Source organism: Neolamprologus brichardi, chromosome 15 (genome assembly GCF_056152115.1).
Source record: "Neolamprologus brichardi isolate AB-2024 chromosome 15, ASM5615211v1, whole genome shotgun sequence".
In the NCBI taxonomy this organism is placed as follows: domain Eukaryota; kingdom Metazoa; phylum Chordata; class Actinopteri; order Cichliformes; family Cichlidae; genus Neolamprologus; species Neolamprologus brichardi.
Window position 1 is genome coordinate 34,142,470 of NC_142118.1, and position 22,757 is coordinate 34,165,226.

At 40.1% G+C, this 22,757-nt stretch overlaps 1 protein-coding gene across 10 annotated transcripts in view; it reads left to right on the forward strand.

Moving 5' to 3' along the window:
* ptprsa (protein tyrosine phosphatase receptor type Sa) overlaps positions 1-22,757 on the forward strand; it is a 222,281-nt gene that overhangs the window by 110,962 nt on the left and 88,562 nt on the right. For all 10 annotated transcript variants that reach the window (XM_087852747.1, XM_087852752.1, XM_087852750.1 and 7 more), the window contains one exon: positions 18,260-18,448. In XM_087852747.1, the coding sequence (XP_087708873.1) occupies positions 18,260-18,448 (189 nt within the window). The remainder of the gene's footprint in view (positions 1-18,259; positions 18,449-22,757) is intronic.

The window sequence follows — 22,757 nt, forward strand, 5'->3', positions numbered from 1 at the left end:
TCATAGACACATGCATGGTGTCTTTTTCCTCCTCTGTTCACTCCTACTGCCATCTGCCATGTTTCCAGCCCTGGATGAAGCTGAGCAATTGCTGGCCGACAGTGGACAAGCTAGGCCTCCTTGGCTGTCACATCCACGTGCGGTGGGGGTATTTTAGAGGCCTGGCCCAGAATTTTCAGTCAGTTATTGTTAGAAACAACCCCAAAAGCAGATGACTGGGTGCTATTCGGGTGGGAGTCTCCTAGGTATAGAGCTGCAAATGTCCATTCGATTTGAAAAAGTTACTTTTTCTAGAAGCGATTAATAATTTAAGCGATTATGCAAGCAGAAATGCCAGCATTTTCCACATTTAGGTACTTTGCTCATTACACAATTAAATATGTTTGGGTTGCATTTTGCTTTTGAACTGTCAAAAGCAAAATGCAAACCTCTGGTAAGTCTTAAAACCAGAACATGTTGCAGTTTGCAGGAACATGAAACGTGATGTCATTCGGTGCAACGGCTCCTCTTCTCTTAGCTTAGATATTGTCTTTGTTCCTCATTAAAAATTTGAAAGATGAGGATTTTGTGTGGCTGTCTAATTACGTTGGAAGCCCTGAACTTATGTTTAAAGGGCTTAATATCCTGCCATTTTAATTCTTAGTTTGATACATTATTAATTATTTTAAGGCAAATTAACTGTGCCGAAGCGCAGGTCATGCAAAGTGTAGAGATTGAAAAAATAGGACCAAGCACACCAAATTTTGAACTACAAGTCCTGGCATGTGCATATGAGTGTGTGTACTAGTGTGTGTTTGTGGCTGTGTGAAAGAGCACAGAGCAAACCCAGGGCAGTCCACAGGAGCAGAAGGAAAATGAAAAGTTATTGGAATCAGCTCAACGAGGCTTCCTCTTGAGCCCAGAGGAAGACAGCAGCTCTCCTGCCCAGGCAAGACCCAGCACTTAAGGAGGGATGAGAATGTGATGATGGGAGTGAATGTGCAAGATAAGTGTCAGAGGAGCAGAGCAGTGCAATCTCTTTGTTTTCCATCTGTAATGAGTTCTGGGGGGCCCTGCATCCATCCATCTATCAAGGGTTGAGAATGGAAAAAGGAAAGACAAATTAGGAAACTGGAATATTTTGGATTTTAGGTTATTATAATTTCACTCAGGTGTTCAGTTAACTGAAAACAAAGTGATGGAGAAAAAAAACGAGGAATGTAAATGAAAGCAAAAGTATGAAGGTAAAGGTGGAAGTGGTGAAAAGCCAGAGGAAAAAACGAGGGGGGTGAAAAATGGAGAAAAGTTGGCCAAAGATGAAGGAAAACAGGAAGTGTTGCAGGCGACTGGCAATACAGAACAGGTGAGGAGGACAATAGCCCAACACTGGTTCTTGGCACTGGGGCAAAGGATTATGGGATATGGCACAAGGCACAAGGGACACATTCGCAGTAAACATAGGGATGTGGTCTGGGATCTAGGGAGATTGAAAATGGGTCGCCGTGATGGGTGACTTGGCTAGAAAAAGCCACAGTGCATATTTGTGAGACTGTACAGCTGCATGCACAGAGGCATCCACATACCCACATTTGAATAAATTTACATGGCTCACACATCAATGTAATGCACACACACACACACACACATATATATACATATATAAATATATATATAGACAGAGGGCAAGAAATATTTCCTCACAGTAAAACCATATAGTCTATTTGGACAGTATGCGGTCTAACTGATAAGCACACAGACCAAAAGACTGCAATATAGCTTTCTCTGCCATACTGAAAACTCATCTGCCATGAGAGCACATGGGATTCGCTCAGAGTTTGAAATGAAATTAGCAACAGCACAGTGTCCACCAAACTCACAATTCAATGCTTGTGTAAAATGGTACCAGCTAAATAGCTGCAGCTGACCACACCCTGTGCTTATAGGTCATTCATCTACCATCGTATCTGCGCATGCAGGAATTCACAATACAGCATTTCTCTTTCTTTATCTAAAGATATGTGCAGTCTAGCTTTAATCCATGTCTTTTTTCACCATACCGTGACAATGACAGTACCCTGTGTTCTCATCTGTAGTCTCCACTGTTTGTGTGTGCATGTGTTTATTGGTGGCAATGGCAGGTTGTGTTTTGCATTGACTGTGACACCTCCTTGGCTGTTACTGCAGCAGCTGAATACCTAAGATCAGGGCCATCTGGCTCTAGTAAGACTTGCTTACAGTCCTCTGGGAGTCCTTGGTGAGGGACCGCCGTATGAAGCAAACTCTTGAGACTTGACACAAGTTGGAGCTCGTTGTGGGCTTTTTGTCAAGTTTTACTTTCTTTCCATAAATTTTAAGATTTGTCTTTTTTGTGTGTGGGCACGAAGGGGTGGGGGGGAAGGCAACATTGCCACTGGGATACCGTCAGCTCATGCTGCTGTGAGGAGATCAGGAGGAGTTATCCCTCTTTGTGTGCTCGTCTTTTTATCTCTCCCTGCAGTCTTTTGCCCTGTGATTACTGCTGCAAATGAAGTCTCCCGTGAGGCAACCCAAGTAGCAAAAACTGTGATTGATGAAATTGGATCTGATATTCAATTTTTTTTTTAATGTTAGAAAAAAAAGAAAAATATGTGCCTGTCTTTGAGTTTGAAGTACCCTCAAACAGATGAGAAAAACGCACAACTGCTGAGCACTTTTAATAAGTGAGCACCAAAACCTTACCTTAATACACACACACTTGCTGCAACACACAAGAACTGACCTGGACCTTTATATTTGCTGCTTTTTTCACCAGTCGCATTCACAGCCTTATTGTCTTTTCCCACTTTCAACAGCTGGAGCCAAATACTCCATACTTGTCTGTCTCTGCCATGTCTCCCAGACCTTTCCAATCACTTTGCTTTGCCAAGTTCCCTGGTTTCCGTCCAAATTCCAGATTTCATTAATATATATATCGAGAAGACGTTTGGGGGGGGGCATCTTAGATTGTTGACCAAGGAACCCAGCATGCTCATTAGCTCATGACTGGTGACTGATAAGGTATGAGTGATTCGCCATGGCCTCTTAGTACATGCTTACTCCTTCCATGGAAATTAAGAGGTAATGTAGCAACCAGATGCTTCCAACTGGTTTGCAAAGTTGCGTCCAAACAAACCGCAAGACAGACAAAACCAATATTAGGACACACATCTCATATGAACTATGACATGGGTTTGTTTTGGAGTCACAAAACCTGGGCGCTTTGTTTCAGTCAAATGTGAGGTCATGTGTGGGTGGGTCATGCAACAGCACAATGATCCCAAGCACACGAGCAAACGTACAACCGAATGGCTGCAAAAACAAAAGACTCGAGGTGTTGTAATAGCTTGGTCAAAGTCCAGAAATGCTGTGATGGCACCTTAAGAGGACTGTGCATATGTAACATCAACGAACTAAAGCAACATTGTAAAGATGAATGGGCCAAAATTCTTCCACATAATGGATTTAGGTCAGCAAAAGTTGCACGCACCATTTCAAGACTAAAAACTCTGCCTGTTCGCCACAAACCTGCACTATGTGGTTCACGTTCAGGGCGCACCCACTATTACCCAAAGAGGAATGGGGCATAGTGAGACTACTGTTTGATTGGGGTGTCTGCAAATTGGCCACTCTCATGCAGGAGCAGGTAATGGCAAATTTTAATGGGATTCGGTGTCCTGATGATTGGTGCACACACAGTCAGTGCACCAATCAAGCGCCGCGATTTCTGGACATCTTGTTATTTGAGAAGGGTAGAGAACTGTGAAATATGTGCTTGGGAGGTGCAGTAATTAGATTTGGTGGGTTGTAGTGGTGCTGGGTGTTTAGCTTTACTGACCACAGAGACAACCAATAGAAAAAGGAACAATCTCAACTTCACCTTTGCTTTCTGTTTACCATAGACACCTTTTTGGCCCTTTCACGTAATTTTTCTAACAATATGCTGTCTGCTCTCTGCTTTTTCCTCTCACTCTTCCTCTCACTCTTGTTGTTTTCTTTTGTAACTGAAAAAGAAAATGTGAGAAAGTGCTTCCTGTCATAGTGGGCAGCAGCAAATAGAGGGTGTGGATGTCTCATACAGGGGTTGGATCTTGGCTATGATAGCAGAAAAAAAGTAAAGAAAAGAATAAAACAGTGGAAAAGTCTAAAAAAGGAGGAATGAAAGACTGAAGGTTAGGCTGATGTTACATAAGTTTATGGTATGAAATGTGTGACGCAATCTAATTCAGTTTTTTTTTCAACCAAGGCTGCAACAGGAGGGGAGACGATAAAAGAGAAAACAAAAAAATTCTCCTCCTTGCTTTTCATTTCATCAGTATTCCCTATATGCACCCAACAAGCGCAAACCCGCATTTAGAGTTGTGAAATATTACCCATAACTTCATTTTTATGTTCCCTCGGGTTTTTGTAACATCCTGAAATGACGTTTACATCTTCTTACTAATATATACAGTTACAGTTCCATACAATTGCGAGAAAAAGTTAGTGTTGTATTGGTTTTAGCAGGATTTCTAAATCGATTATGTATAAAACGGGGTGTGAGCATCATCTAATTCACAATTACAAACAAACATAATCCGACAAAGCTAGTAATGCACAAACCAGTTGCTTGGCGACTTGTTCCGGCTTGTAGTCTTGTCTTGTTGTGAGTAAGGGTCTACAAAGTCTGGTTCTCTCACCATGACAACTTTCACATTCCCTTAGAAGAGACATGAAGGCGATGCATGAAAGTGCAAAAATCTACATAGTGTTTTCTAGAGACTTTGTGTCTTGGTTATTAGTGTACAGTAAGACAAAGTATGTACAAACGGAATTCACAACTGCTCTCCGTCACAGCAGGTAGTCCTGCAAACATCCCAAAACTTTTTGATGAACATGTTTCTAGGGAGGTTTTATCCCAGAAGTTTCCACATTGTTGTTTAAATCTCACAGGCCGCTACAGAAAGCATCTAATGAAGGCTGGAGTGTAACTGTTTGTGCGACACTAGCCAGACTGTGTGGCTTCGATGAAGTTAAGAGGTCCTGTGGGTTGACAGACTTTCAACCAGTGTTGTTACAAAGAAGGAAAATAAAGACTGTCTGCGAGTGCAGAACAATGTTTGTGTTTAATGGTTGAATTAAGGTATTTTACAGGAGGATTTCAAGGCATTGGGCACTCTCGATGAAACACTCATTAAAGCACTGAAACCAGAGCAATTGAACAAGAGAAAAGGGAATAGTCTGTTTCCGGAAGTCTCTGCAAGAATGCATGGTACAGATTGGTGCGTGGGACACTGGTGATATGTTTCGGTCTGTTTCTTGTATGCGTGAAAGAAAGGCAACAATTTAGCAGGCAGGCAGTGGCCACCCAGAATTTGTTTGTCAGTATCTGTTCTTCCTCTTCCTTTCTGCCTGTGTCTAAATTGACCTTTACCCTCTTCTGCTAGTCCCCAACACTTACTGACTAGAATGGTTGCCAAAAAAAGTATTTTGATAACATAGGATGTTTCATACGAGCCACATGTTTGTGTTCAGTTCCTGTGCTGAATGTCAGGTGTGTTTGTTTCTTTGTTATCTATGCTGCCCTCCTGGTCAGGTCTCTCTCAGTGAGATTTTTTTACCTGCATAAATAAAGGCTATATATGCCTTAGTTGCCTGATTTATTTAACTCATAAGAATGCATTCTGGTATAGTTTCTTTGTTCTTTTTGTTGTTGTTATTCAGCTCTTTTTTAGGAGAGATGGATGTACAGACCTCCTCCTTTCTCTGCTGGTATTCTTGAGCAGAGGGTAGGCTTGGCACAAACAACAAATCAATAGGTGGATGTTGACCACGTGGATGGCCCTCACGCCCCTCTCTTATTGGAGGCTTAAGAAGTTCCATGTTGTTTCCTCACCAATATCCCCTTCACTGTCCTTCAGCGACTCCACCACTTTCTTTCACGTCTTGGAAGATTTGTCTCTACCCAAGTTTCCCCGTACTCCCCCTTTCACACTCCACACTGGCATTTCTATGCCTATTATCAGCCTTCTTTGTTAGTCTCTCTCTATTTTTCTCTCTTGTTCCAGAAAAATCCCTCCAGGGGAAAAAAAAAATCACTGACATACGAGTTTATGGACACTGAATCCTTTGATCCCCTGAACCTGTGATCTAGTAATCAGGTGTGATTGGAGGATAAAGAAACAGAACACAAGCTAAGTGGTAGCAAGACAGATAAAGGAGAAAGAAGGAAAGACAAAATAGCTGGTGTGATAGAGTGGGATAAGAGGAAAGAGCTCGCCTCTAGTCTGGGGTGGATGGCTTCTGAGCAGTTGCCATCCATTTCACATAATTTCTGTTCAAGTAGAGTGACTGTAGCCACCCAAGACATCTGGGCACAGCCATAATAAAACACTGGGTGATAGAGATGAAGACGGGTAAGCAGACAGGGAGTTAGTGTCTGGCTGATTGGTTTATTACTGGATAGGAATTTCAGATAAATGGATCTCATTTCGCGGCAATGAGTGGGGCAGGAGACTACACTGAAAGATCAGTCTTCTGGGAGGCTTTTACAACTGTAAGCACACGATTGCCCTGGTGATTAAACCTGCGGCCGTTGACTTCTTTCCTCCCATAGGCAATTTCATAATCTGTTTCTTAATAAGACAAAATTGTATTCTAGGCTTTACTAAGCTTATAAGCAGTGAAAAAAAGCAAGATTTTATCTCAATAAAGTGAAATACAAAAACGTTCTCTACCGTTTCGTCTTATCTTGCAGCCAGATATCAACCACATACTGAAGCATTGTATAAAAAATGAGTGTACAAGCTGTTACTGTGGGAACAAAAAAGGCTTGGAGGAGTCCACTTGGAATTTTCACGGTGGACCCCCCCCCCCCCAAGTGGACACTTAACCTCAGGTAGTCTCTGGCACTTTTCGGTCCAAAAGCGTCTAATGACCCAAACTCTACTAAGATTCCTCCACAGCTAAACAGGGAATAAGAGGGGAGGACAAGGTCATTCCTGTGGAAACAGAATGAGGAGAGGACTTTTGGAGTGTCCCAGTTCATGCATAAAGACGAGCAACAGGATATGACCCGAACCACCAGCTTAATCCATATACATCAGCCACCAACCCAGGTGACTGCATTCGTACAACCCAGAGGTCGTGCTGCGGGCCCTGCGGGACTGGCAGAGTTGATAAGACCTGAAGTTTTGCATGCCTCACCAGTGTCGTGCTTAGACTTCCTGTGGCAAAAGTTGGATGGGAAGCCTCGCAGTGTGGCTAGTAGTATATTTACCACGGCAGGAGGATAGGCCTCATCTAAGACTGAGTAAAGCAAAGAGAAGACTTTCATTGTTCAAAATAAGTAATGCATCTCAAGCACTAGAGACATAACAACGCACAATCGTAGCAAATATTTTAACTTGAAAAACCTGGGACTTTATGAAAATTGTTAGGGCATTTCGGTTTGCAGTTAAGGGAAAGGTGCACTTATTGGAAAAGTATAGAACAGGAGCACGAAGGCAATGGAAGTCTGTGAAAGAGGCTGTGCAGGACTTAATGATTAAAAAGCTTTTGATCTGGAAGCAGCCCAGATCCTATTGGATTTAATGGCAACTATTCATATTTACACAACATTGTGCTCTTTGGCCGTTGAAGGTTAACGGCACATCCAACATGTGTCGCTTTTGCTTCTGCCCTTTAATGGATACACTCACATTTTCTGTCACATCCTTCCACATTTACTTTCATTTAAGCATCACATAACGGTGTCGATGGATTGGTCACCGAGTTGTCACATTTTAAGGCATAGCATATTTGTTTTTCCTCAGTAGCAGGTATATTTTACTCGCCACTCATGCATTCTGCAGAAGGCTGCTTTACAGAGGGAAATGATACTGAATGAAATTGATGCTGAGGTCCTCAGAGCTCTTTCTTGACAGCCAGATTATCTGCATTCTACCCATGACCTCCTGACATTGTCATCTTCTAAGTGACGTATTTACCCAACATTCCAGCTGCTCTCACAGTAAGCGGCACATCCTTTTTTTTCACATCCCAAAGTGACATTAAGTGATTACTAAGCACGCATCTTACCGGTCCTCTGCTCATTTCAAACCACTACATGTTCGTAATTGTTGTTCTCCTCACCAAAGGTGTCTCCAAACCAGTGATTTATGACTTGATTGCACCAAGCTAATGGGCCACTAAGACAATAAACCTCACACCAATATCACACCCACACTCATGTGCTGAGTGTTATGGTTGAGTCATGTATGTTGAAAATTTACCGGCTGTCCATTATGGTTATTATGGTTTGTTGGAAATGGGAAACATGATTCACCATTTCCATGCACCATTTTCAAAAATCATCATCATCGTCGTCATCGATTATCAGTCATGGAATGATTGAATTAATTCATTAATCCTGACTTGTGATAAAGAATATAAATTCACCTCTTTGGAAAATCACTGCCGTATGAAGACATACATCAGTGCCATAACAATTTGTGTAATACACAACTCTCATTCTCAGGTAGCAAACATTTTGAGTTTTACTTTACAAAGTTCAGTTATCAAGGTGACAGCCTACAAAATTTTCAAAATAGCATAAAAGCCAGGCAAAAAAAAAAAAAATTGCCCTAGCCAGTGACTGGCCCATCACCGACAGCCCATGCAGTCGTCCAGCACTTCTTAGTGTCGGTCTTTGCTTTGAAGTTTTGGTATTTATTTGGGTTTGATTCATTGCTTTGGCAGGAATGGCGCAACGCTGCAGCTCAGCCCTCTCCATCTGTTGTTGTTTTGGCCCAGAGTTGCTTGGCCAGCTTAAAGAACCTTTGTTTCACATGTCAGGAGCACCATGTCTTGATTCCCCTCACACACACCAGCCCTTCTCAGACATTGAACCTACAAATATCTGTCTAAAGGAGCAGCCCTTCCACGTATCCAACCAAATCCACAATGACTAGGTTCACCAATGACAATACATATTATAAGGCCACAGAGTAGGCGCTACTGAAGAATAATGGCAAGGTTATCTGACCTTACAAGGGAAAATGAGCATTCTCAGTCATCACAGACGCTCTTTAAATAGTTTACAAATACTGATTATGACTAAAACATGATTACTAAACTTATCGAGTGTATTATACAGTGTTCCTCAAGTGGTCAGTTAAAAAAAACAAACAAAGTGAAAAAAACGAGTTGAGAAAATTTCCTTTAATGTGTGTAACCAGGCATCTTTGCCTGTGTTTCTAACGAATAAAATTACGGATAGCATCACAACATTCCTTACAACTGAAAACTACTTTTAACAGTTAAACAAGTCTAGTCTGGAATGTGCAAGTCTTACAAAGCAGCACTGCCGACCTGATGTAGTAAACTGACGTCAAGGTTCAGCGTGCCCACTACATCTCCACACACGGTCCTTCCTTCCCATATATGCACACAAACTAAACTAAACCTGACTGGTTGACGTCTCTCTACGGAGAGGCACTTCCTTTAATGGCCCGGGTCCCATCTCCTGTCTCCCCTGGAGTTCGCCTGTCTTACCCAGACTCTTCAGGAGCCTGACAGGACAGAAAGGAGGAGGTGGGGTAGCGGGGGTGGAGGGTGTTTTGTGGGTTGTTTGATAAACTTCCACTTGCTGAGGCAGGTAAACACGATTTTGCCTTTTTTATGTTTTTTTTTACATTTTCACTCCACCTCTCTGCTATGTAGGAAAGGGGTCATTGGAGCGTCTATCACGGTGGTTCAGCACATCACCTGTATGACATCTTTTTATAGGCTGGACTCTGGTTTCCAGGATTTTAAAATTGCTGGTGGGGAAAAGATGACGCGTTAGCTTACATTGTTAAAATACAAAAATCAGCTGACACCCTGCTTAGATGGCATTCTTTATGTCTCTGCAATAATAATAAATGCATATATATATTTCATCTATGTGAAATTAGTGAAATGTGTGATATCAGCTTTGATTTAACAAAAAATGTACAAAAGAAAAATTTGGGGCGAGGGGGGGGGGGGGGTGTCTTCTTAATTTTGAACTTCTGCTGAATTCAGTGCAACAATTTAAGCTAAAATCTTCAACTTTAGCACTTATTGTAAGTAGTTGTAAATGCAGTAAACGTATTCTACACTGAAATTGTATTTACCATGAGAGAAACTTGGCTTGGTGTTATTTAAAGACATCAAAAAACAACCTACAATGTTAAATGGACAAAAACGTCTCTACTTTGCCTGTAATGTGCAGGAAATGAGGCCCCAGTTCTGACAGTGTTAAACTGTTCAGCCTGATGGTAGAAATTGTTTCCTTTTCAGTGATACACTTTCCTTTACTTGACATTGTGAATTTCCTGTCCCTTTCTTATTTTGGCTTTTTTTTTTGCGAGTCAGCCATAGCCGCTACCTGTGGTAGCTGCTGAATATTGTTCCACTTCTTGTCTTTCTTTGGCAAAAATGATGTCAACCTGGTGTTTAGCTCAGTGGTAATGATAGTTTTATAGTTTAGTCTAGGATGTGTTTGGGAGATGCACGCAAGCCGCCACCAACCTTTGTCCACTTACAATTTAGAAGCAATCGGCACAACTCACACTGCCAATTTAATGGGATATAGAGCCGCTGTAGGATTCAGTGACACTCTGTGACATTCTTAGGTTCCAGTATTTCCTCTCTCCATACACAGCACACGTACAAATGAGTCAACAGTTTGCTTTTTAGCAGCGTCATTGAAAACTGTCTAAAACCAATTTGTTCTTTTTAACCCTTTAACTCCTACGAGGAGTAACTCAAACTCTTTTTGTCAACTGAGTGTTTTCTGTCATATTTTAGGCCTGATTAAAAAGCCTGATTATGCTCTGGATATTCACGGCCAGAAATTTGACCACACAAACTTAACTTTGCAGTGCAGTAAGCAATGCTGTAAACATCTTTCTTATTTCAGTATTTTGCATTTCTGAATTTCTTCTTGTTCTGCAGTCTTTTATCGCCCGTCTTTGAGTCCTTGGGCTATATTTTGGGAGATTTGGCTGCAAATGTTGCCCTCTGTAGCTCAATGTGCTAGCTGTGGAGAATATCAACAAGACTTCAGACATCTTTCTGGGAACTGAGTGTCTGTAGGAGGAGGGGGTGGGGGGGTGTAGAGGTTGAGTGCTGGCTGTATAATAACCATTATTCAGCTGAGATGGCTATCCGGAGAGGGCTATCAGTGCTGGGGCCAGAGACACTGTGATTAGATTTCCCCCGTGTTGCTATTCTTCTTCTGTCCCTTGATCTTTCTGTGCCACTGTTCTCCTTTTGTATATTACTCAAACAGTTCAACAAGAATCTTACTGGTCATAGAACTGATGGCATGTCACAGAGAGATGTATTGAAGAGACGAGAGTCCAGGTTTCTTTCAAAGTTTAATTTGCTTTGGTCAGAAGCTGTGTCTTTGGAAATGTTCTATTATCAAAATTTACCAACTGTCAATTCCAGATGACAGAATTCAACAGCTGTTTTTCGCATCCTTTACTCTGCGTGTTGTTCAAAACCCAATAAACAAATCGCTCTGTTGACCAAATGGACTTTACTCCATTTGTACCGCATCTGTATTTTATAAACACCCTCTCAGCACAAGCCCCTTGTTAATGTGAACAGTTGTGGCTGCAAAGTAGGTGCAGAGCAAATGAAACTGCATTGTTGAGAGTCTGAGCAGCTGGGTCTGCCTATTAGTTAAAGATCTAATTTTTCCAGTGTGTGGCTTTCAAAGAGTGTGCCAATGTTTTTCCATCCACATCCACTTTCATCCACTTCTGCTGTCTTTATTATCCCGTTTCTTTGCGACTTCTTCGACACACACACGTCCCTTTCTCTCCCATTCTCTCGCTCCTCCCTTCCTTTCCTCTCACTCTGCCTTGCTCCCTCTGTGGTATCAATGCACGGGGCTGCTTAAAGCCTGTGTCTCTATGCTGTGGCGCTGGGTAATCAGTTAACCTCATTATGCTGCTGATGAAATTAAATCATTGCAGTAAGTGAAAATAATAATATGAGTAATAGGTGCGGGGTATGGTGGAACACCCCATGGCATTTGCTGCAGTCCCAGCCAGTCAAGATTTACCTCTCTCTTTCTCTCTCTCTCCTGCTGTAGAGAGCCATCGGTGGAAGGTAACCGATGGCTCGAAGAAAAAAAGGGAGCTTTCAAACCACCGATGTTGACGTCAGTTAAAAAGTCATATGTAATGTAATATGTCAGCATCCATATGCATATCAATATGCTGACCACCAGCCAGCTTTTGAGCTGCCAGGTGCCTGGTTAGGTGCCTGTTTGGTTTAGGTTTGGTGGATTTTTTGATTTTGATTTGATTTTATTGATTAGCATTCAAATATTTCAATGAATACAGAACAAAGATCTACCACAAAGCAAGAAAGCATGAGACAAGGCTAATCAAAAGGTATTGGCTGAAGCATTTGCTTATTACGCCAACCCTTTTAACAAAACATCTTTTTGCATGCAGCTCCTGTACACAGGGCTCAAAGCAAAGAATAAAACAAAGCAAAGTAAAAACAAACAAACAAACAAACCAAAAATACTTTCCACCTTAGATAAGTAACTACATCAAAGCAAAACAGTCAAGAGTTTCAGTATTATTATTTTTGCTCTTTTCATTCTTGATTTATATATTTTTCTAATACTCTATTTTTAAACATGTTTTTAAACAAGGAAAAAGAACTACACCTTTTTAAATCACTGTCATAACTATTCCACAGGTTAACTCCTCTAACATTATACCTTATCTTGTTTTTTTTTTAAAGAAATCTGTTCCCCTTAAGTCATATTGACTCTCTCTGACTTTAAACAGCTTCTGAGTACTGCAGCAAAGCAAGTTATTTTGTGCTTTACATTATCTGTGCCATTTTATATTCAACTAAATCATAAAATTTCAGGGTATTCAGATTAATAAACAAAATGTTAGTTGGTTCTATATAGTTTGATTGATTTATAATTCTTAAAGCTCTTTTTTGTAACTTGAAAATAGGAAGAGTATTTGTTTTATATGCATTACCTCATATCTCCAGACAGTAAGTCATATATGGAAGCAACAGAGAACAATAAAGTGTGTATAATGATTTTTTATTCAGGACATGCTTTGTTTTATAGAGAACAGCAATGGTTTTTGACATTTTTGTTTTCACGTGGTTTATATGAGACTTCCAACTCAGCTTATCATCAATTATCACTCCAAGAAATTTATTTTCGTTCACTCTTTCAATTTCAATTCCATTAACCCTGATTTTAGATACATTTTTGATTTGTCTAGTGCCAAAAATAATCAATTTCTTTATATTTAATGATAACTTATTTACATCAAACCAGTTTTTGAATATATTTAACTCCTTTTCCGCTGTAGTCAGAAGCTGTTCTAGGTTTTTACCTGAGCGATACAGAGTGGTGTCATCAGCAAACAATACACATTTTAACAGTTTGGAAATGCTACATATGTCATTTATATATATAATATGAATAATTTAGGGCCCAGCACAGAGCCCTGAGGAACCCCACAAGTTACCTTCAACTGCTTAGATTTTACATTATTGATTTCGACATATTGATATCTGTCATCCAGGTAACTTTTCATCCACCTGTATGCTATCCCTCTTATGCCATATCTCTCTAGTTTATTCATTAATATAGAATTATCAATTGTATCAAACGCCTTTTTTAAGTCTATAAAAACACCAACAGTATGTTCCTTATTATCTATTGCATTAGATATCCCTTCTACAAGTTCCATCACTGCCATCGAAGTGGACCTTTTTGCTCTAAAGCCATATTGGTTATCACTTAGGAGATTATGCTTCTCCATATATTTATCAAGTCTATTAACAAATAACTTTTCTAAAATTTTTGAGAACTGTGGGAGCAGTGATATTGGCCTGTAATTGGTAAACTGACATCTCTCTCCGTTTTTATGGATTGGAATAACTTTTGCTATTTTCATTTGTGAGGGAAATACACCAGTTCGAAAGGACAGATTACAAATGTATGCGAAAGGTTGCACTATATATTCTATAATACTTTTAACTAATATCATGTCAATACCAAAACAGTCAGTGGACTTTTTATGTTTAAATGCCTTCACAATGTTAATTATTTCTCTATGAGTTACAGCACCAATAAACATGGAGGACACATTCTGAGTAATACGTTTATTTAAGTCGTTATTATTTCTTGACTCTGGAATTTCTTTTGCTAAATTAAAGCCAACATTTACAAAGAAATCATTAAATTCATTTGCAATGTCTTTAGTCAAGCACAATATCTTTATCTTTTTTGAAATAGTCTGGATAATCTTATTTTTTGAGCCCTTCTTGATTATACTATTTAATATCCTCCATGTTTCTTGTGTGTTACTTCTACTTTGCTCCAATAATTTGTGGTAATATTCTTTCTTACTTGTTCTAATATTTACTAATCTATTTTTGTATAACTTGTACTTTATTTCAGCATCTTTTGTCCTCTGTTTTATGAATCTCTTATATAGATTATTTTTCTTTTTACATGCATCTTCTATCCCCTTTGTGATCCATGGCTTATTTAATCTGTGATACTTTCTAGTGATTTTCATTAAAGGACAATGTTTTTCATATAGTGAAATTACAGTTGATAGGAATGCATCATATGCACTATTTGAATCTTCATTTGCAAAAACCTCATTCCAACTGTGTTCCTTTAAGTCCACCTGGAGGGCAGCAATGGCTCTTGTTGTTCTATGTCGTATCATATCAAATGTTTGATTCTTTTGTTTAGTTTTAATCCCAAAATAATTTTGGAAAATTGCAAAAACAGGAAGATGATCGCTTATATCAGTTATAAGAAGTCCACCTACTATTTCATGGTCAATTTTATTTGTGAATATATTATCTATTATCTGGTTAAGGTCCTGAAAATTATAAATGTCTATTACACTGCATGGATAACACAGCAGTACTTTGCACTGCCTACAAAATGGCAGAGTGAGTTCTAAGGTTATACATTACCTTTTCAGCAAGACTGCTCATTTATCAGTCTATTATATGTTCCCTTTGCCCTAAAAATAGTGAAAGCCAAACCAAATGGCCATCAAATCACATTTCTGCGTCTAGTGCAGTTACCTGGTTCGGTATTTATTTATATATTTATATATTTAAGAGATGGTTTGGTAGCAGTGAGCAGTCAGTGGAAATGAGATTAGTCGGGGGACTTATGTGAGTCTAAAGGACAGACCTTTTGGAGGGCTGCAGTTAGCATGGTGGAAAGCAGAACGCAACAGCAGGCGTGAGTCGGCAGATTAACAGCCGGGCGGTGGCTAAGCTAACCAGAGGCTGATTAAAGGCTTTGCACCTGTCACTTGCATAATGATATTAAGTGGTGAAGCAAAATTAAAGACAATTATGGATAATGATGGCATTCAAAAAAAAAAAGCAAACCACAGACAGGCTACCTATCCCTGCCCAGCTCATTATGAGAGCCAAGCTGCACAAACCATATACATTGTCCTTGTATAACTATGGATTAAACTAATGAACACAAGCAGCATGAAATGTTTGCACTGCAGTTCTTTCAGGCAAGCATTGTGCTGTCGTACAGAAGATGCTTTGCAGTTTGCGGTTAAAGTAGGTCTCCAGGAAATGATTGAGTTAATATAAAGTGTTCTGAAGTTGTGCTTGTGTAGTAAAAGACTGAATTTATATTTGCAAATTCTTGCCAAAATGCAGGGTGTAACAGAAAAGTGTGTCTCGTAGCACCCTGCGAGGCTGTAAGGTGATCGCTGGCCTAACTGACAAAGGTTGCTTTCAGCAAAACAAGAAAAGAAAAAGAAGGAAAAAGAAAACGGCAACATTATCGCTGAATAATGCATGTGTGTTGATCCCATTTGGCTGGAGAAGATCTGTCATTTCAGAAGGCATACGTCATAGAAGAGTAATTGCTGTGCCATTATGGAGGACTAGCCCTTTGGGAATTCTAGGATACTATCATCCCGTGTCATTGGTTTCCTTCTACCCTTCACAGTCAGGCTGGCTAACCCTAAAGTAACACTCCCACGATGAGTGATCTATTTATTTTTGCATGGCCGCCTTTATCGACAGAGTCTGTAAGCTTGAGGGGAAAAGATGTTATCAGACTCTATTCCAGGGGAAGCGAGCAACCAAAATACAAGCCTTTTTATTTCTCCAGGAAAGGCTGCCGATGCTCTATCAGGTCAGAGCAGCTAGAACGATAGCATGATCTCTCAGAGAATCCGCTATCCCTGCTTCTTGTTTACTCCTGTTTTCTGTCCTCCCTCGCTTCTCTGTGCACATTCACTCTTGTCTAATAGTGCATGTTTTCAGTTTCATAAATGCTGTCTGTCTAGGTTTCATTCGACACTTTTCACACTGTAAAGACGTAGTTAACGCAATGTGCCGTAAAGATCCGGCAACGTCAAATGCATCAGATGTAACACGCAGAGAGCAAGGTAGACCTGCTCTTTACAGATATCCTTGTCCAAGAGGTGCAGCACATTTTATGGTATACATGGATCATTGACACACACAGAAGATGCTGCATGTGAGAACACGTTCCTATGTCTTTGCTAAGTGATGTGGCTTGCTTTTTGAGCTCTAGAGATTATATGGGGTGATCATCAATAACTGATGGAGAGACTGTGAAAGCATGAAAGGATGTAAATGCCCGTACTCTTTTAAACCGATCACTGAAATATTTATTTTGCTTGACCGACGTCAGCCTTAGTTTAACGGCTTTGATTTGAGACCCTCTAGTTCTTCTTTTTGTTTTTTCAGATTGTCTGAAGATTCAATAGTTCATTTCTAAATGCGAATGCACATAAAACCACTACTCTACTCTCCATATCTCCCTACATAGTGCGTCATATAAATCCATAAAATAAGCGTATGTATTTCGGTTTCTTTTATGTGGCAATTTTACCAATTAAAGCTAAAACAATTCATTATGAAAGCTACATGAATCAATAATATTCATTATCTTGAAATTCCTGCTGCCTTTTGATTTGAAATGCTTAACTGTGATGACTTAAAAATGTGACAGTAGTGGTTGTGAAAATGAAATATGCCTCGGTCCTGTTAAGGTTTTTAAGGGAGTCCCGCCATGATATCACTTGCAAAAGGAAAATAAATAATAGCTTTTTATGAGTGTCCTTTAAAGGCAGATAGTCAGAGTCTGTGACTCAAGCTGCTCCCCTAATTTCCCTTGATTTAGTGCTCACAAAATATCCGTGCGACCACCACAGTGTCTGCAAAGTGAACATGAGGTCATCGGCTTGCCGAATGAAAAGCGAGCTAAGTCAGTCAATCTTCTCCAATTTGGGATGTGGCCTTACTCTTCTGAATCATATTACAGCTTAGGGTACTTCCCCCTCAGCTCTCATCAAAAGAGAATTACTCACTACCCTGCTCGAGTCCGGGTAGAGGTCAGGGGATTTGACCCGTGAGACTAATTGCCCTAAGAGAGCATGGAGCCTGCATCAGAACGACGATGACAATGAAGAACACTAGACTGTCATGTGTTTAAAGTGAAATAATTACTCAATGGTGTGTGATTATTAGCTGTAAGGATACCACAGCGTGTGTCAGTGTGTCTGAATAACAGTCACTGATTAGTGTGATGGCACTTAAATTATCGTGATAATAACGGCAAATATGTTCAACTGTAACTGCCGAACTCATGCACATTTAATGCAGATCTGTCAAGTCTGATCAGTTACATCTCTCTGCAGACCTTTTTAATTCCACAGTGGCCATTTTGACTTGTCACAGTAGGGAAAGCACTGGTGCATTAACGATGGCTGAGGGGAGAGGCTCTACTTTTGCAGATGCCGGTTCGCTGTATTTGCTTACTGGCACTCTTCGTGGAACTGCGTCAGTATGCTTTCCCTACTGTGACATGTCAAAATGTCAGCCATGAAAAGCGTCTGTTGGTGTCAAGTGTGGGCATTCGCTTTGATAGCGTGGCTCAGATGAACAAATGTCTAAGATTTTCTGCTTAAATAATATGAAATTGGTCCACAGTGGTTAAAAAAATATATATATATATAGAAAGCCTATAGTAAAAGGAGGACTTGTAACCATGGCAACCTAGTGGGTAGCACACTCAGAGAGTTCTAAAGATAAACAAAATATTCTTAAATCTTGTGGCCGTAACCCAGCCAAAGAGTGAGCCGAATCTTTACTTAAACTTGAAATCTAAATGTAAAAATGAAATCTATTAATAAGCGAATGAAATAACCTCAGAGGACTCACGTGCACGCTCCTGCTCTTTTTTTTACAGAGGACCTTCTTCCACCAGGCTTCCCTAACATTGACATGGGGCCTCAGCTCAAAGTAGTGGAGCGCACTCGAACAGCCACCATGCTCTGCGCCGCCAGTGGCAACCCTGACCCGGAAATCACTTGGTACAAAGACTTCCTGCCGATTGACCCCACTGCAAGTAATGGGCGAATCAAACAGTTACGCTCAGGTAAGGAAAGCTAAAGCATTGTATTGCTGCTCTGGTTCCTTCTTTCTAATGTGAGCCCTCGTTTAATTTCCCAGAACATTTTCGACGGCACGTAACATTGATGTTTTTGCTGTTTTGTGAAAGCTAAAGTATGTGTAATGCCCAGTATTTCCTTTTCTGAAGTCAATTATTTTCTCAAAATGCCACTGAGAACACATGTTAATTTCTCTAGTTTGGGAATGCTAATTATTTCAACAGCCTTTACTTTAATCTGTGACCCGAGAATTCATTCAGCTCTAAATGTATAATCATTACATTGCGCTAAATGTTATGCTAAACAAATGAAAATCACCCAAAAATGTTTTTTTTAAATGTGTTGGATGTTGGCCTAATAAATGGAGAAGAGGCACATAGTTTTAAAGTAAAGCACAAAAGCTCTTGTACATGTTAATATAACTGTCGGTCATCATCCAGTAGCTGGTGAGGGAGATGATGTTTTAGAGTGTAACAATGTAGAATGAGGTCAAAGGATTCACAACAACTGTGTCAGGGCACAATAAGAGCAAGGTCCATCTTCTACACACTCAGTGGTGGATATGTTGTCTTGCTCCCATTGATTAAACCCCACTGAGAGGCCCAGTAAAGCAAAGTCTAATTATATAGCTAATTAAGTGCAGGCCCGCAGGTGGCTCAGGGCAACAAGGGGTAGATATTTTAGGTCGATGATTTGTCACCATTCGAAAAATCCAATGACTTGTTTGTGTTGTTGTTGCGAATGTAAATCTGGGTAGACGACACTAAATAAAGAGTGTGTTGTCATTCACCTCCTGTCCTAGTTGTGGTCCTCGAGAGCAATGCACACAAAGTAATCAATTGGTCAACTAGCTATTCATGCTGTACCTTACAGAGCAAGTTCACAGTTCTGTATTTTTTACTGGTTCCTCTTTAATTTATTAGTGTCTTCAATTTTGAAGCAGATTGAATTTTAGAATTTTTTAAATTTCAAATTGAGTCCATGCCTTGTCTTGTAATTTCATTACATTCTTGCAGGGTTTTTTATTTTTTCTTATTGGTCACTCACGAGAATCCTGTGCAACTGATGACAAGGATATAAATCATGTGAAACATGGGCTATATTTAGTACCAAGTATTGGTACAAGCACTGCCCTTCCTGCTGCATAAAAGCCAAATTTTTATGATGATGTATTTATGTCATGAAATTCTTTTTATGACATAAATATGTAAGTTAAATTTCATGCCATGAGTTGCTAATTTTCTTTTTACATTCCAGATATTCAAATTAAGCAGTAACAAATAGAAATGTGCACAGAAAAGGTTTAATTGCACAGTTACGATCACATTTTGAAATATCGATGTTTGTTTCTCACGAGCATCCGGCAAGGGTAGGGTTTTTTTTTCTCTCCACCAGTATTTTCTTTAGTCATACTGTATTATACTCCTGTCGAGGGCCAGCTCTTCTCAAAAAAAAAAATTCAATTACCTGGTAACCTTGTTAACATGGCTTTTTGAGTTTTGTGCCTCTCTGGATAATCCACAGAGAAATTCAGCTTGCCGTCTATTGTCTAATCTCTGTACCATCTGTCTTTATTTGTTTCATGTTTTTTCAATTGTCTTTGTTTGTCCTGTTTAACTGAAACAGAGCTGTTTACTCGTCACTGTTTTTCTGAATGTTTTGTCCATATTCGTGTCTGAAACTCAGATGTGCGTCTGTCCACATCACCGAGTCTTCAACACTTTTGACCTTTTTGACTTTTTGACCTTTAACACAATTAAAAAGCCCTGAAGAGAAAAATAAACACAAGCCAATTAAAAAATGGAAAATTGCACTAATTGTGATATTTTACAACTAAAAATAAAATAACATAACTTTTTCATAATAAAAAAAAATCCTCTAAATGTGTTCATAAATTATAAATAAAATGCACTGCGATTACATCTCACTGTAATAAAAACTGCTAACAATGCTGTGGTGGGACAAAACACCAAACCAAACTTTAGCCCTTGGAAAGTCACATTGAACCTTATCTTAAATAAACTATGTTTTTTTTTTCTTTTCCTATTTACCTGTTCTTTCTTTGCTATTTTCAGAAACCTTTGGTAAGTGTCTTGCAAAGCTCAGCAAACCAGCCCACTGTCCTTGAAGCACATGGCATATTTATACTACTGTCCAGAATGCATGATTTCGCTGCTCCTCCTCCACCCTTTCCCTCCAATTCCACATGTTCCCTATTTTTTCTTTCTGTATAGCCTTCATTTTTCTTTACCCTACTCCTTTTGGTTTGAACTATATATTCTTTCACCTCAATACTACAACTGGATGTATAGTAGAAAGACACAGAATGTGTTGAGGAAGTATCATGATTCACCTAGCAGCATATTTTCTTAGTTTTAAGCAGCAAGTCTTTTGATGCAGCGTCATACTTCATGATAAAGGTAACATGCATGGTAGGTCGTATAAACTGTCCAATTTGGACCCTGTCCACATTATTTTGGTACATGTATCCATGGGATTGCAAGATTACCTCAGAAGTAACGGTATATGAAGTTACCTTTAAGATTTATCCCATTTACAGCAAGACAAGAGGCCCTAAGTAAATAACTGGAATCCAACGCAGTCATTTCTTTGCAGCCTGAAGCATTTCTGGGCTTCTTAATGGGATACATAGCAGGCACGTTTCTCCAGCAATGCACATCGCTTACTGATTTATTTAACCTGTTTTACTTGAACCTCTGTGCTTACAATAAAGCATTGCTTCAAAAACATTCCTTGAAGGTGCAGCGAGTACTGTCAGGGGCTTGAATTCTTAAACATCAGTGCAGGACTTCTGGAATGTGTATTCCAACCCTAACTCGTGCTGCGTAAACCCTCTGGTCTTGGCCAAATATTTTGTCAGGAGAGGATTCTTCTTCTCTTGCCAGATTGGCCCTCTGCTTCACTACTTAACAAATGTCTTGCTCAGACTTTATTGCCCAGACTAGAGGCCAACTGATAGCCTCCTGACTTACGAAATACTTGCAAAAGATATACCCAGTCACTTCAAGCTGGATGTGTTTTTACAGAAATTTCAAACTAAACGTGCAAAAAGGAGGGGAGACAAGGACATTACTTTCCCTTTTTTCAGTACCATAGCTCTTATAAGGTTATGTTAGCTTTGGGGGGTTGCTTTTATTCTATAGCTCTTCTGCTGGAAAGCTCAGCAGGCAGACAGGATTTATGGTGATTTATGGCTTGAGCCCCCTAGGCTGCCATCTTCTCATCCCCTTAGCACTTCTAGTAGCCATCTTTGGTCCCTAATAACTTTTTCTTTTTTTGCATTTATAAATGCACTTAAGAAATCCCCAAAACAGAAAAAAATGTGACAGCCTCAGCCTCCCCCCCAACTTCTTCTGGTGTGCTGATCACTGTTGACAGTTTCTGGGGCCTCTCTGTTTGCATCAGGCACACTCTCAAGCCTTGGGGGGTAACTCTGGTGGGCCCTCTGCCATAAACGGTGGTTAAAGGGGAAAAGGAAGGGGAGAGAAGCAGGAGAAAGGAGATCATGGAAAGTGAGCAAAAGTCCATCATTTCAAAAACTTTCCCAGCTTCCAGCTTCTGCAAAGAATCTATATTTCCTCCTATTTGGCCTTCATCTTTAAATCATGAAATGTGAATGTTGATTTAAAGTGTTTGCGCTCCCAAAAAAAGGAAAAGATACGGAAATACAGAAATAGCATCACCACTTGGATGTATTACTGTTGTTTCCAACATAGCTGATTAGCTGACAGACTGGTTCCTTATGTTCCAGTCCCTGCTTTGCTGTCAGAAGCGATATTTGCATCAGGGTTTCCAGAGGAGCTCCTACAGAGGTGTGTAGGGAGCTTGACATTTCTTCTTCAGGCCCTCCCTAGCCTTGTCAGCCAGAACAGATTAACTGCGGGGCACAATGACAGTAAGAGGATGGGCAAAAGTGTTCTAAAGATTTATGTCCTTTCTATAATAAAGGCTCAAAATCAGGACCGTGACATTAGATGGCACTTTTAAGCATATATTGAGCTTAGTTAGAGTTGCATGTAACAGGTAAACACTCAAATCCAGTGGCATCAAAGCTGCTGTGAAGAGAGTGGCTCGAACCTCTGCAGGGGTCGTAACAACAGCTAGGTTTTCCCTCCGGCCTGCTGTGACACCACCAGGATCCGAGGCTAGTGTCTGTGGTGACGAGAAGGTCAGCCAGACGCCCTCTTGAGGGTGACCAGATTCTGACACTCTGCCAATCACGCAACCCTATTTGCCCCCCGCCCACACACATACACACAGATGTGTAACATCTCT